This window comes from Poecile atricapillus, chromosome 5 (genome assembly GCF_030490865.1).
Source record: "Poecile atricapillus isolate bPoeAtr1 chromosome 5, bPoeAtr1.hap1, whole genome shotgun sequence".
Classification (NCBI taxonomy): domain Eukaryota; kingdom Metazoa; phylum Chordata; class Aves; order Passeriformes; family Paridae; genus Poecile; species Poecile atricapillus.
Genome location: NC_081253.1, coordinates 25,447,496 through 25,464,232, shown reverse-complemented (window position 1 = coordinate 25,464,232; position 16,737 = coordinate 25,447,496). Strand labels below are relative to the sequence as shown.

The 16,737-nt window shown below is 39.8% G+C and overlaps 1 protein-coding gene across 5 annotated transcripts in view; it reads right to left on the bottom strand.

The window, feature by feature from the left end:
- Nucleotides 1-16,737, bottom strand: part of PARD3B (par-3 family cell polarity regulator beta) — a 393,890-nt gene that overhangs the window by 71,070 nt on the left and 306,083 nt on the right. For 3 of the 5 annotated variants that reach the window (XM_058839498.1, XM_058839500.1, XM_058839499.1), the window contains one exon: nt 9,356-9,652. The exons of the other annotated variants lie outside the window; for them this stretch is intronic. In XM_058839498.1, the coding sequence (XP_058695481.1) occupies nt 9,356-9,652 (297 nt within the window). The remainder of the gene's footprint in view (nt 1-9,355; nt 9,653-16,737) is intronic. 5 annotated transcript variants of the gene reach the window in all.

Genomic DNA, 16,737 nt, shown 5'->3' with positions numbered 1-16,737 from the left:
TATGTTCCAGCTAATATTGGTTTGAGAAGAAATGCCCCTAAGATACAATTATGTTGAAAAATTTTATTTAAGATTAAAATTAAATGATTGAAGGCATTAAACCATAAATATGGGTCAAAGACTGAATGATAAGATGCTGTTTGAAATTTTAAAACATTACTTGTCACTTTTTCATTCCTCCTTACTGCTACCAAGTCACTGGAGGGATGGGGCTAACAACCTCCCAGAGTGCATGTTCAACAGAGTACTGTGACACTGCAAAACTGCCACACTGACCTGCTGGTACACAGGTAGGAAACTGGAGAGAAACGAGGAGTGGAAAAATAAATTAAGAGAACTACAAGCACATTGTATTTGTTGCAATTTTAGCACTTTTTAGAGGTATCTCACACTCCTCTTGCATCTCTTTTATCGTGGGCTAGTTTTTTTGTTTTTCTCCACTTCAGTTTAGTGGAAAGGAAAAATGAAGGCAGCTACCTGTTTTGCAGGCAGCTGAAGTGTCTAAAATCTTTCATGCAATCACCCTTCACTGCTTTCTAAAAATGGCCTCCAGACATCAAGGACAAGTTAGTGATAAAAAGAGATAACCAGTGTGGCTACCTGAAACAACATGATCTTCTCATGTCCCTCTGTCCTAATGAAAGACCTCTCAGGTGCAGACCACGATGTAGATGAAGACAAGTTGTTTCTTTCATTTTCTATGAGAGTCTAACATGACTCTCCACAAAGCAGTCACAATTCTCTTAGACCATCCCAAGATCAATACTGATACCTTGATCAATGTCAACAAATGCCCTGCTGCTGCATGACCTGCCAGAGAAACAGCTCCTTAGCCACAGTACACGTGGACTCCAGATGGTGCCAGGTCCCCTCGTGGGAATGCAAGGGCAGTCACAGAGGTTCAGAGTATACACCAACTTAACTACATCAGAAGACTCGAGCTGATGAAACAATAAACTATTTCTTGGCTTACTATGACCCCTTGGATTACTGTCTGTGCCAGTGGATTTGTGATCATGGATTGAAAAACAGCACGTTTTAGAGTTTGTCATCGACTGTACACTCTGCACAGCTGTCAGACAATAATCCCAATTATTGTCTTTTTATTCAGCATCCTGGTGCCTATTAAGCCATTTCCATCACATCTCATCATTCTTCCCAATATTTCTGCTAGCACAATATTGAGTGATTTTCAGCTTTTCAAACGACATCAGTTTTTACAGTTTTCTGCTAATCAAAAGATCTGGTTCATGCTTTTGCCTATACTTTCTGGCAACAATGCTGCCAACTAAGCGCTTGGGTAACTATTTGCCCCTGGCATCTTGACACAAACAGGGAACAAGGTCACGGATAATTTTTCGGAGCAGTCATTTTATCCTGCTATTAGGTGCTTGAAACTTCCATGAGAAGATTCCCACTGATTCATTCTGAAGTCAGATCTGTGGCCCCCTTAGACCTTTTATATCTTATTATGTTGCAATTAGCAGTAAAATCATAAAGATCTGCCGGTGTAAACTCCAGGTGAACTGTGACTCCAGAAAAATCAGTGTACAGTAAGAATTCCCTGCATCTTATGGATACATAGAGATGATAACAATTTCTGCTGTGAGGCTTCCACTACACAGTTAATCTGTGTGAGTACTCCACAGTGCTGAGCACTTTGCCTGGACGTAAGCAGCCATGCTGGAAAACCTTGCCAGAGTTCCTGCATTGTTCCTGGTGACAGCAGAAGTTGGCAGTGCTGGTGGGTCTGAGGAGCACCCCACGGCTCCCTGTGCTGCAGCTTTCTCACCTGGTATAAGCAGCTTTCCTGGGAATCTAGGAAAGCCAACTGAGTATTTATTGGAGAATGTTACCTCTACAATGTAAGAAAGAATCCCTTTCTCCCATGACCTAGCAGCAGCTAGGAAAAAACTGTAGGAGAGGATTTTTCTGAAAGTCATGGTTTTGGATAGAGTGTGAGGTCCCTGAGGTCAGCAACCTAGATTCATCTTACAGTGGGCTACACAGCAAAGCTAACACAAGGCCAAGTCACCAGGGTTTTCTCTGAACTACTTGCACATCCAGAAGCTAGGAGATCGTATGGCAAAATGAGTATGTCAAGAAGCTGGGGGAGAAAACGGGAGATGGTTAATAAAAAGATTGGGAACTGGGCTGAGAGAAAGGAGAAACAAAAGAAAAACAAACAGTTTCTTGGCAAAGGACTTGCTGGAAGGACAAGCCTCACAACTGTGAGCAGCATAATGACCTTCTGCTTGTTTCTCTTCAATCAGGGAAATGGGACTAGGCTCATATTCATCATTTAACCAGAACTGCAGTACAGAATAAACCTGACTGAAACATTCTTCCTTTTTTTTTTGCTTAGCTACAGAAACTCTGCAAGGCTAACGATGGGGCCAAAGAGACTCATTCTGACAGAAGACAACCTGGAGCAATGAAAAGCTGGGTATTTTGAAAACCCTAAAGTGTATGAATGCAACAGACTGCTGGAAAGTAATGGGAAAACAGAACCACATCAGACTTAATCATGTCCTCTACACTTTAATTAAAGTAAGACTTTACAATTTTATTTAAGATTACCAAATTCTCAGAGGAAATGCATTTCCCTCTCTTTACTGCTACCAGACAACTGATAACTTGGAAGAAGAAGACACAGTACACAATGTGACATCCATCCATATTGCGTATCCACTAAGGTAGAGCTCTCTGTTCAAAGAAAATATCTAGTTACATTGCTTGTCTGCTAAATGGAAATACCAAATACTATTAGGGTTTGCACTTTCAGTATGAAAGTGACTGGCCTATAAACAAGATTTTAACAGCTTCTCTATTAAACAACTCAGTTTAATTAATCGTCAGCCATTAACCATTCATTTAAAAGGACACTTACAAAATCTTAATTTTGCACATTATCAGCTGGTTCACAAATAGCTATCTATGAGCAGAAGTGTAACGATCTTCCTCTCTCTTGGAGCTTACCAACCTTACAGTCAATTCTGGCTTCTTAATTAACCACACACACACATTAGCATTTAAAATCAAATGGTGTTTTGTTAAAAAAAATTGCACAGAGAATAGTTAATGTACACATCATTCTGCTGCTGGTTAAAGAGGCAAGTATGAGGTTCTGGTCAAATTACATCCTGCATAAAACAGAATTTAGTGTCTCTTGCTCACACTATGGCAGGAACACATGCAAGAGCATATGATTTCATTCCAGCTGCATGGACGATCTCACTTTGTCTTTATTTGTACATTAAGAAGCTGACAACACCATCTGCATTTCACTGTGTACTCTTGCTATGGTCTCATCTTCCCAGTAACAGACCTGGCTTTCTCTTCAGGGACCTATCTTTTGAGTTTGCTTCCAAACGGCTGAAAGAATGGGACATTACCAGTAAATATGCAGAATTAACGTAAAATAATTCCATAGAATAATATATCACATAAGAAAAGACAGGGCTGGACGGAAAAACCCAACCTAAACCTGAATGCTTAACACAGCTGCCAAAACTCAGGCTCCCCAGCATCTGCAGCAGGACAGTCACAAGGGAGTTGTGGGAGTGCAGTATATAAAATTTTACACATCTGTCAATAAGTGAGGTGATCCAAATGCAAAGCCTAACAGGCAGGATGCACGCAGGCAGATTTGTGACTATTCCTGACAGAATTTATTTCTGCTGAAGAATGCATGGCCTCGAACAAGCATGCACACATTACATGGCAGCAGCAGCAGTTTGACAACTTCCTCCTCCTTAGACACGCTCCAAAGTGCTCAGGGTCACCTGAGTTCCATGAAATCTGGGTTTTTGTGAGAAGTGAATGATAGGGCTTAGGTGCCAAAGTTGGAAGATTTGGATGAGGGGTTCCTGGGAAAAAGCAGAGCAAACTCTAAACATTAAGTAATTTTGCTTGCATGCTACCCAGAGATTTTTTTTAACCCCATATAGGTGGGAAATAAACCCAAGGCTTGTTTAAACATGTCTCCTCAGGCAGTCCAACAATGCTCAACATTTCCCCTGATTGGCACAGTGAGTATGCAGCACCCACACACCCTTTCTGCATAAGAAGACTGCCAGGAGCATTAGAAGCAAAATACACAATGCACTAACTCCAGTGGCACAGTTACACTGGAACTGGTGGCCAAAGTGCTTTCTGGACTACCCAGCTTCCACGAGCAGGACAGCTCTACTGAGAGCCTCCAGAAACCACGGAACCTCTGCTGTACTGCCAAGGCCAGTCTGAATTTAACTGTTGTTAAATCAGGACAGACAGTAAGTTGCTGAACTCTAAGATTTCAGTTTTAACATAATGGGAAGCAGTGACCAGATGGCAGCCAAAGGTTCAGAAGGCCCTGTGGTATGTGTAGAAAGAATAAATTCCAGAGGAATCAGAGGAGAGGTCTTGGGATGTACAGTAGTACAGGACAAAGAAAAAACACAGATGATTTTAGGAAACCAAGCAGAAGAGGTTTTGTGGTAAGAGAGACTACCTTGTTTGTATTTGTCACACTTTGTAAATCAAAATATTCCAGTGCATGACCATATTTCTCTTTCCACAGCAATGCAAGGCACAGTGGAAAAGGGCATGTAGACATTACATAGCCTCATTCAATTTCCACCTTGCCTCCATGATATCCATCTCAAAGAATAATCTTCCCTGAGTGAAGGACCATCCATTCCTAGGGCAATGGATTGCTTTTATGCTAGTCAGTGATGAAAGGTGTTGTAAATGGATGCATGATGAGCAATGCCCACGGTGCTCTAAACTGAGAACAAGAAAATTTCAGCTTCTGGCATATGAGACACACAGGGCCAAGTGCAACACCTGTGCAACCCCAGCTCACTCTTTTTCAACAAATCCTTTTCTGTGCAGCTCAGGACTTCTGTGGTCTTGGACTGAGCAGAATGGGAGTGGCCCATACCTGCCCAAAAGAAAACCATTTAGCCTTTTAGTAAAAAATGCTCTTTTTGCTAAATTTCAAAGCTCTGAACCCTTTTATACCCTCCTCTCAGGCTTACACATTGCTTACATTTAGCATTTAGATATGCACAGCAATTTCCTCCTTTGATCCTTTAGAGGGAGAGGCAGACTGCTCAGCATCTCTCTCCTCTCTCTCTCTCTTGACTCAGGCCAGCTCTGAGAGTGACATATGAGGGACATAGAGGTACGGGTTTCATTTTCCCATTTTCAGCTTTGCATGTTGCTAGACTGAGCATTCCCAAAGACTGCAAGTTGCCATAAGGAAACTTTCACCCTGGAACAAGGAAGATCTATTTTTCAATTAATTAGTTAACATTATAGAAATTAAGATCTTGCATAGTGGGCCCCCAAACAGCATTTCCGAAAATAAAAAAAAATAATAAAAAAAACCCCCAAAAAGCTGGATCAGACTTTGGGGCTTTGGTTTTACTCCTATGTAATAAAACAGTGCTGGTATTTTTATTGGTGTTTTTTTAAAACTGCAACAAGATCCAGCTCTGAATCTATTCTTGCTAAACAAAGGAAAACTGTATTCATTTTTGTCAGACCAGCACTTTGAAATTCCCCAAGATAAGCCACATAAATAAGTGAAGAATTATACTTGGCAGTGAGTTTGGCATCAGACTTTAAGTGTTTCATAGTTCTGGGCTGAGAAAATAAGTTGAGCAAAGTCTCTAGAACCTTTCCAGAGATGTACTTGGGGTGTTTGGATATACTTGACAGCACCATCTTCACGGGAAGAAAAAAGACGAAATTGTTTATTCAAAATGTGAGAAAGGGTTTCACCGTGTGACATGCCTGACATTTAAGTGATAATAGTGTTGTGCATCTGCTCTTTTGGCTTTGGTCTGACACCTAGGCTCTGCCACGGTGCAGCTTAGCACTGTCATGGCACAGCCTTGATGACTAAACCCAGAGATGTGACTTACCACCCATTTCAGGAACATATGGGCCACAGATCACTCAGCCTCTGCCGCAGGCTCGGAAATGCGCAGCGTCTCAGGCAAAGACCCTGTGAGTTCCCCAGCTGCACAAGGTGGCTGTGCAGGCTGCACCATCCTTAGGGATGCCATTTGCATTACAGAAAATTGTGACTAATTAGAAATAAACAGAAAAATGCTTGATTTACAAAGAACTGTGTGATTTTGCCAGCTATTTTTTTTTCCACTCTAACTTAACATTCACAGAATACACTGATCATGCTAATGCTTTTGCTATATTCATTAATAAGGACAATTTACATTTATATAGCACCTCTCTTAGTTAAGAATTCCAAAGCTTTCAGCAAAATATACACAAAAAATTACTTCTATTTCACTGAATATAGTCATCGTTGGAATGAAAATCAACAATTGTGAAGCAGTGCAGAAGAACGTTACACAACAGTTGTAAATAAGACACAAAGCAAAGCCCCCAAAAACCCAAAGCAAAAAGCCCCTGAGATGCCAGATGCAAGTGGAGGTAAATGGGACGTTAGTGCACAAACAGCAATGTGAAGCAGGTCTGTGTGTGCCCTGAGGAGCAGTTTTGGAGGCAGCAAACATACTTCATAATGATTAAAGCAACAGAGCCTATACATGTGCAGCCTGTTGCTTTCCTGCACGCTGAGGGACATTCTCAGCTTAAACTGTGAATCTACGGAGAAGAACGAACCAGGAATACGTGATGGATCCTGGTGAGGAGAGAAGGGAAAGTAAGTGTATGCAAAATGTGAACAGCTCTTTTCTGACCACTAAGTTTCATACTTTACAAATGGCCTCCTGTTTTTAAAAGGCATTATTAATTAGGCTAATACATTATTCTGCAAAAATAACATAAAATAAAAATTAACTTGTTTCAAATGATGAGTTTTAATTCTCAGTCATAATAATACATAACTGGAGTTTATCCCCCTTCTATTCCTAACCCCATTTACTTTAGTCATTGATCAAGTTTCCATGCACTATATTACAACTCAAGAGTCATGTGTGGGAGAAAAAAATATCCATCTAAAGTAAAATTAATAGCAAAACTTTGAGAGAAAGCATGCATGTGCTAGCAAGAGCAAAGTATAAGTGTTTACATGACCAATGTGTTGATAAATGTTCAGCCCCACAAACACAAATTAACTGTGGCTTGGCATACAAGCATCCATTATATAACCCTTTCCCATCATTTTGAGGCAGATAAGGTAGTTTTCATACTTGACCCTTGGAAGCAGATTGTTTTCTTAATTAGTGCCTTATCCAGGGATTTTTCTTTCCACATCTCTTTCTCCTTTCAATCCTCTCCCTCTAGCACAGAAAGATTTCCTTGCCTGAAGTTGCCACTTTATTCAACAACTGTTGGCTGAGACCTCACGACCCACTGCATAAATTCGCATAGAATTATTCATGTTTGGCACATTTCTGCTGGTGAATAACAACACCATTTTGTCTCTCAGACAAAGAAAAGAAAGATTTGAAAAAAGAACAAAGGCAGCCTAATAAGAGTCTCACATTTCCTATTTTTTTCCTAATCTGGTTAAACAGCCTCTACAAGCCTGAGAAATTCAACAAAGCAAAGTTGTGGACTGTTGGTCTCTCAGTACAGACAGAACTGCCTCTCAGTGTGACTTCTGATCATGGGCTCAGCTACGAGGTAACTTGTCCTACCTGCTCAATGTTTTTGTTTTAGTTTTTCCAGCTGAGTTATCCTGTTATCATGCAGCTACAGCTAAATAGCTAAATCCACACTGAAATTCAGGATCCCAATACCAAATCCAAATTTGGTTGGGACTTCAATCTTGTCCGCATAGCAGGTCAAGAGTTCATTCAGTGCAGTCAAAACCACAGTACAATCAATCCACTAGAGGAAGGCAGAATGAAAGACTTGAGCATTTATTTTTTCTGCATGGAAAGACAATCTATAGGCCTCACTTCAAAACTGATGATATTTAAAATGTAAAGCTATAAAGTCCTGTTAAAATTACGAAGCAACTTTTATAACAGTGTCTTAGTCCAGCTGAGTTACACATGTATATGCTCATTTTTGGAGGATACCTGCACTTAAACACCTTCCACCAGGAATTCTCAGATCTTGGTTTACTGAGTTAGCACAAATCTGTTTCTGATCCCTTTACTACATGCAACTTTCATGTGACTTCAGTGACAATTGCCTTGAAACCCACTAGCTGGCAAAAAGTTGGAATCACTACCTCTTATTTTATGCAGGAGGGGATGAGTTAATAATATGTAAGATAAAACAAAGCTCTGTCATTTTGTTTGAAAAGAACTCTACCATACTGTAGGTGAGAGGGAGATACTTGGCCCATTCCCTGCTATGAACTTAGATTTATGCCAGAAGTGTTTTATTCTATTTATAGTATTTATAACAATGACTCAGTAAATGATTTTAAGGACTATGATGCCACAAACTGGAAACACTCCTATATCTGTGCTGACATATTTCTCCAAAATTAACGAGTGTGGTATTACATGGCACAGACTGAGGCTATGAGAAGACACTACAGACTGTAATATGAACTCAAAGCATGTGCAGCTCCTAAAGTTCCCCACGTCTGTCCTCTGTCAACTCTTCCTTCCACACAGACTTGCCCACATACTTGTATTTTGGTTTGAAAAAGGCAACATTGATATAGTAATGCCACAAATGAAGTCTCATGTTGTTTTAGCCCCAAATTCCAGAAGCAACAAGTTTTAAAATCATGGTAATGGTTGGTACATCATCAACTCAAAGGATTTTTCGTTTCCCCCTTAACCCAGGAAAAAACTTGACCATCTTTCTTTAATGCTGGAAGCTTGACAGTAAGGATTAAAAATTGTTCTTTCCTCCCCACTTAGTTATTGGAAAGGCTGTGAAAGGCAATCAGTCTTGTGAAGCCACACTTCATAGTCTGCATAAAAATGCCATGATTCTCAGTCTTCTCCCCAAACTAATTGAAAGTGTGTAATATCACACAGCTGGGAAAATTTAAACCATAAACCATACAATATATCATGCTATCACACAAAACCCGTTACTAATAGGCACTTGATGATCTACAGGATCGAAAGGGATCTGAAAACTGATATTATTTTTGCTGCAGGGTAAGAACTTTTCCTGATTGAAAGAGGAAAAAACACTCTTTCAGCAGTGCAGGAATTGGACTGCAGTCAGTTCATTCATTCTGTTTGTGAAATATGGACTTTTCTTTAATGATTTCTGTTTGAATGCTGTCTTGCTCAGATGCTCTGGGGTTACTGCTGCAGCAAATCTTGCTTTTGGGTAAGAGGAAATTCATGGCTTTCTAGTCAGTAAATTCAGAACAGTCCCATATCTGACTCCCTGCCTAGGCCCCAGGCTCCCTGCCCACCAAGTTATCATTTTCTGTAATGCCAGGTGGCAATATTACCTGTCACCAGAAGTCTGTGGGTAGTGCTGCTTGTTTATTTTTGCATACAGCCCTTCCAAGTGCTCCCTCTCCATTGGTGCTGAGGAAGAGTCCCGCAGATAAACAAAGGTTTCTCCTACTGCTGGTGATGAGGGTCTGTAGATGCTTGCTGGTGGATAAGCCTCTCGGAAGTGGTTCACTCTGGCATAGTTTGGATCCACCTCATCATCATCAATGTCAGGTCCTCCAGGACCTGTAGAATAATCACTAAGGCCCCTCAGCTGCTTTTGCCGTAACTCCAGATGCTTTGCACCAATCCTAACAATAAAAAACAAAGAACAAATATACAGTGGGATCTGCTTCAATGGTAACCATCACACAAATTTGAAACACCAACCCTGAACCAAACCATTTAGAGCTTTCAGTACACTGTGAAACTGGTGCCAGATAAAACAGAGTGGTGCATGCAGCAATTTTGTTCTTTATCTCTGGCAATCACCTGTGTAATCAGTCCTGGTTGCCATTCTGATGAAAAAAAAGAAATGCTGAATATAGTGTGGCTTTTCACAAGTGTGGATGCATGAACACATACAGGTTTAATTCTATACCTACCTTCCACACTGCAGTTGTATATACCTAACCCAATCCCAAACCTTTTAATCTAAATTAGCCAGTAAAATTGTTACCGATCCTTGGTTACTCGACCCACCTAGACTCATAAATACATTAACTTGTGAAAAGTGGATTAATTGTGAACGTAAATGGAGAGATGGCACATTTGTCTCAAATCAAAGGACCACAATTAATTTGCTGAAAATTTAATTTTAAAAAAAAAATATTTTGGCTACATAACTGTGAAAAACACAGCTTATTATATAGGGTATAGGGATAAAGTAAAACAGCAAAGAAATTGATCGAAATTTGACAGAAATGAATTGGTACATATAAGTGAATTAATGACTGTTACTGGCAGTATTCCACTGTGATAAAGCCTTAAGTGGTATTACAAAATGCTGCTGCTAATCAGGGCCATTGTGAAACCTCTCTGGAATAGTAAAACATATTCAGGTAAATGTCAAGCTAAGATGATATTCAATGATTCAACATTCCTGCTGGAGAAAAAAAATGTACAGCAAGACTGTGAGCTCTTCCGTTAACTGCTCAGCTACTCTTCAACAGAGTGTAATTAAGTGCAGTGAGATGGATCTGGCAGAATGCTGACCATGGTATGTAATAAATATAATTTACAGAAAATAGAGGAGTGTGGAAGAAGAAACAAGGAACAGAAGAAAGATACAGAGATGCAATGTTGGACAGAAGTCAACATTTGCTTTTGACTGTAACTGGAAGCACAACAGCAATGTAGAAAAACAGGACCACAGGAGTAAAAGTGAAAAGGGTCTGGCAGACTTAGTTATCCCAGTAAAACTTAATGGTCTCAGGACTCTGCATATTGAAAAATTAAGGTGTTCCGGAGAAAGTCTTTTAAAAGGCATGGATAAAAATGTTCCCTAGAAAAACAGATGAGCACACTGGCAGCTTCCCTCTGATAGACAGGAATTACTAAGTGCAGAATGGGATTCATACTACTTACTTTGTTTTACTAGATTTGTATCATCAAAACAAATGCTAATAATTTGAAAATAAATTGTAGATAAAAAGGTTCACAAATAATTCTAACGAGAACAACATGCATTTCTACATATATACTAGATGTGTACCACTCATGCCATCCAGTTCCACATCTCCATTAAGTGTGCTAGGACATACCTAGAGGTGATGCTGGTTTTCAACACTTGAAATATAATCACACCTTACAGCAGGATGTGTGATACAGCTGTCAAGGGGATGGGTGCTCGCTACTCACTCTGCCTTCCCTCATTGAAGCAGATGAACTTTCTCCTCTGTGGTACTCAAATCCTGTGTGCCCCACTTTGGAGACTGCATGCTTTGATTGAGCTTTGGGCGCCTCAACATGAAAAGGACATCAAAGTGTTGAGTGTGTCCAGAGGAGGGAAACCAAGATGATGAAAGGCCTCGAGGGCAAGACTTAGGAGGGCAGCTGAGGTCACTTGGTTTGTTTAACCTGGTAAACTGTGGAGTGCTTCACCCTCAATTAGTGACCAGAAACACCCAAACACAGAATTCAGTGCAGGAATATATCAAGTGAGATATGAATCCTATGGCACACACGGGTACATGTACACACAGTACACAGGCAGAAAAATGGGAGGACACTGCATTTCAAGGAACAGTCATATCACATGTCAGTGCAGAAGGCACAGCACAGACCCGAGATGAGTCACAGTAATTTCTCAGAAAATGATGAGCCTTCATGTTCTCTGGACCAGTAGATCACTGGTCCCCCAGGTATTTGAGACTGCTTTGAAAGCAAGAGTAGTGCAGCCAGCAGCACCACGCTAATCTTGCTTTCATGTCTGACAGAACGAGTAATTTGTCCTGCTATCAATACTGGTATATTCTGTACAACAAAAGCTGGAATTAGGTCACCACAATTTTCTTTTGTTCCTGTGAATAAGCCTAGCTTCTTCAGCTTCTCCTTCTGAGCGCAATCTTCAATTGCTGCCAGTATTATAAGTCAAATCCTCTCAAAAACAATTATTTCCATTCTATATTATATGGACCAGTATTGACTACCCAGCTATGTGAAATTCTTTATGTTCAATGTTTCAGCCTTTAAATACATCTATTACAATTGCATTAATATTTCTTGTTTTCTTTTTACTCTTCCACATAAATCTATAAAATTTGCTTAGTGATCTCTTTTTCATTTCAATCCAAATGTTCAAATATAGGGGAACAGACTATCAGATGGCTGTTTTTTCTTTCTGTTTATCTGTCCTTTTATGTCTTCTCACACGTTTTTCACCTTTGAAATTTCTCACAATTTTGTGAAGTTTTAAATTTCTACACTGTATCTTGGCATTGTGTTTTCACATAGTTTTAAAACAATCTTATCCATAGCACACACCAGTAGGTGCCCAGAATTTTTTTACTGAAGGAAAAGAAAAAGAAAAAAAAGAAAAAAAACCCACCAACCCCAAACTGCTGTTCCTTCCATAATGCTGCTCCTTCTTTAATGCTCTGCCAACTCTACTAAGCAGGCTACTTCTCTGTCTCCCACTCATTCACCATTTCTGCACTTACCTTTGAAATTCTCCCTGTTTGAAACAGCAAAATCTTTATTCTCCATCCCAAAACCTCCCCCAAACCAACCAACCAACCTAAAAAAACAAAAGACTTTCAAATTAATACAAGTGTAACTTCAAACAGCTCATTGAGCAATTACTACAAGGCAGCCCCCACTTGCAGCACTGGATGGGTCTGGTTAAACAACTGGTGCAAATTTGTGAAGAAAGATAAAATGTCCCTCAGCACTATGATGCTGGCAGTGAAACCAGAGCTGAAGACAGGTACAGATCACCATCTCAACAATTTAGTGAGGCACTACAGTTTCTACAAACTTCTTAATGAGGGAAAGGGAAAAGAAAAACTCATACAGAATAAAGGGAAATTACACATATTTCCTTTTGAGGGTCTCATATTAATTCTGCTTTCTCTCTTCCATCTCCTGAACTCTGTGCTTTCCAGTTAAACCACTGCACAACTGCATCAACTCCCCTTAGTGTGTTTCTGTAAAAACAGAGCCTTGGCACACGAGCAGCCAGGACGCCGGGAAATGTCCTTTTTTTTCTTGTGACCCACCTTTTTCTTAATAGCATATAAACATATATCCTGCTCTAGACTTTCTCTACAACAAATATGTTGGACTTGATGATCTCAAAGGTTTTTGCCAATCTAGTTCATTCTGTGATTCTGTGAAATAATTTCAGAAAATATATAGTTTGATAAAAATATATATAACCTTAATATAACTCCAGGCAATTTTATGAAAACATGTTGCATTTGTAGAAGTCAAATGAAGACAGAATCCATATACATATTGTGCTTCTGGAAGTGGGACACAGTATTTTGAAAACACTTCTGTACACCTCATGTACTGTCCAGTAGCACACCCCCAGAGCTACAAATCAAGGACTGCTCTCATTTATCCTTCAAATAATCTTCCCATCTGACATATCTGCACAAATCATGCACGGTCAGTTCTCATCTAGTAACACATGAAAAGACGCACACACGTCAAGTGCAGCAGCCATGAAAGGGTTAACAGCCCAAACAGCTCCTTCCAGCTGCAGCTCAGACACACGATTGAGTTACTGTGGCTTAACAAGTTATTGTGTTTCTGTGAGCTACTGTCAATGACCACATATGTATTCACCGCCTGTGACAAACACAATGTAAAATGCTTTAGCCTGACATCAGTGACAGAGACACTGACAGGCAAACGCTGGATTAAAAGACTGCAGAATACACAGAGTGAAGCAGCTGCAGGAAGAGATGTGAACTACCTCAAGAAAACTACAGAAGAGCTGAGCAGAAGTGACTTTTGGAGAAGACCCAGAAATGCTTTTGGGAATGGAATGTGAGGGCTAGGAAAATCCGTAAGAGATACTTCTCATATCTTGGCCTAGCAGTTGGAAGCTGGGTGGGTGGGTTGTGAGTGGGTAACAAGAAAATGCTGAAGCTTCTAAGACTCTGTGAAAATTAAAATACAGGACTTAATGCTGCATCCCAAAGAATGCCAGGGTCATTAAAAGCTGTGGTCTTCAAAAGATGGGGTCTTCAATGGGGAATGAACAGCAAGACATTGGCTGCAGCCCATCCTGGCACTTCTGGGGGCCCAGCAGCAGCCCCAGCTCAAAATGAGCTTTGTACACTGAGGCACAGGCAAACGAGGGGCACTGGATCAGAACGAGACTTGGACACTCATGTCCTCCTGACTGGTGTCTCCCAGGCTGCAGACAGGGTGCCTGCTGCCCAACAGGAGACACGAGAAACAACTCAGTGGCACTGACAGCTGCTACATCTGACCAGAGTGAAACACCTGCATGTGGCAAGCTTGGCCCAGGAGAGACCATGGGCTCTCTTACTCGGAGACCTGCAAGGCTGCATTTCACATCACAACAGCTTAATGTAGGGACAACCAGCCAAAACAAGCTCACAACAAAAAGCATCACACCTTCGGAAGTGTTTGAACCCTTGCACTCCCTGTGAGCTCTGAGAAAATCCTGCTTCTTTCTGACTTTCCAGTGAAAATAAGGGCAATGTAACTTTTTTTTTTTTTTTTACCTTGAACTGACCACATACTTAGTACTGAGCAGAGCACAAAGAATGACATGTTTCGAACCTCAAGGCGCATATCTAAGTAGTCAAATACAGGACTCAAAAACTATTTTCTAACCAAAATAACCAAGGTATTTCACCAAGGGACTTTGTACTTCAGATGAATACAGCAAAATTTCTTATGTGGTGGTGTAAAAGTAACAGTCTTTGTGGAAGTGTGACCGAGTACATAAATGAGCAAGATGCTGGCAAAGTGAATGAAAGAAGTTCCTGCGGGAGAAGAATGAATACAAAGCAGAGACAAAACATGTAACAGAAACCGGGTCATAGGTCTTTTAGGATAATTTCTATTCCATTTGCAATAAGAGAAGCAGAATAAAAGTAGCAAATGTGCATACCATCACTTTAATGTATACCTAAACTTAAGAAGATCTAATCCTTAAAGTCTTTTGAGATGATTGAGATGCTAAACATTCTTCTACTCAGTTGTTCCTTGAGAACAGCAGAATAAAAGCCACTCCATTGCTTTTTTCTCCACTCATGTGACTCTCCCTGAGATCTACATACTGTAATGATTACTCAATTTACATCTGATTGAATATCTGCTTTTGCGTCTCATTTACCTAATTCATACATATATTGAGTAATGGGTTGTCTAGAGGCAAGCAGCCTATTTCTGCAGGAGGTCACTTAGATTTCCAGGGGGTTTAATGTTTTAATTCCTTTTTAGCTGCTAGCAAAATATATTTTGGTAACTAAAATCTTGTTTTTTCATTCATTTACATAACAGTGAAATGAATACATCCTTCCTTTAGACATTCATAAGCCATAATCACTGATGGGAATGGGTATATTTCAGTTGAGCATCTGAGGAGATTATTTCAGTACAGTGCTTTTCATTTTTTTAAAATTTCATAATTGTTTTTCAGACAGACATGGCCTATAATGACATTAACAATCCTATTCAAACCTCTTATCTGAAGACTCATTTTTATTTTTTCAAACATCATCACCTAACAAAACTCTAGAGGCAGGCAAGTCCCATAGCTTAAAAAAAAAAAAAAAATAATAAAAACAAAATACACCTCTTGCCAGCAAATTGAGGACATCTAATTTGGACTCACAAATAATCAAATATCTAATTTAGGGTTATTATATTGAAATAATCAATATCTTTCAGGGTATTCTACTGGTGTCGTATTTGTCAGAAACATCCTCTCTATAAGCTATGCAAGTGTTTCTTCATTCCAGCTCATCCTATCCTGCTGGATTTGAACATCTCCTCCATAACTAGTATCTGTAACTGTAAACAAGAATAGAAACAGTGTCAGAAATCAAGACAGAAAAGCCACAAATTCAAGGGAGTTAGAGACTAACTCAGGGTAACAAGATATAGCTTATGTAGCCCCACTGAATGTCCCAATGATAAAAACCCACCAATTCATAAAATATTGCCTGTTCCATAAAACTACCTGTAAAATATGGAACTCACCAAAGAAGCTGCCTTGGGAGGACAGAAAAACCTAAGGAGACAGAGCTATGCCAATCTTAAAATTTAAGATTATGAGAAACTAAAGATTAAACATAGCCTTTTCATACCATGAAATGAGAAATGGGAGCTTTGGATAGACAAGACTGAGGTCTCAATGTTCTTCCATTTATTTCAGATGTAACAAGGAGTGATTACCAGCTTACACAGGATCCTGCCCTCTAAAGAAAATGCTGGCTATAATGAGGTCAGTGTGTTTTCTCCTGTCCTATTAACTTCAATGAGAACATGATTTTTACCCTTGCTGTTAAATCAGAGAAAGTTTTTCTGCCTGTCTACATTAGTTGCACATTGGGTGAAATGCAGCAGATTACAGAAAGCAAACTATCAGAAAAGCCAAGTATTTTATGGCCTGTAGTTTATTGCATTATGTAATTTTCTTTACTCACAACTACCCTGGAGTTATCATTTTCAAATGACAGTATCAGTAAAATTTAGATTGTAAGGAACTGTCTGAAGGTCACCCTTCTCGATCTCTTGCTGAAAACAAGGCAGACTGCACAGATCAGTTTTCTCAGTCTTCTGTCAACAGGATGTTCCTTGTTTTGTAACAATGGGGATTAGGGAGTGGAAACATTCCAGGTTTTTCAGAATTACTTTGACATCTTTCACCTGAGATGTTCTGATGCCTTTAAAAGCACCCCCCTGC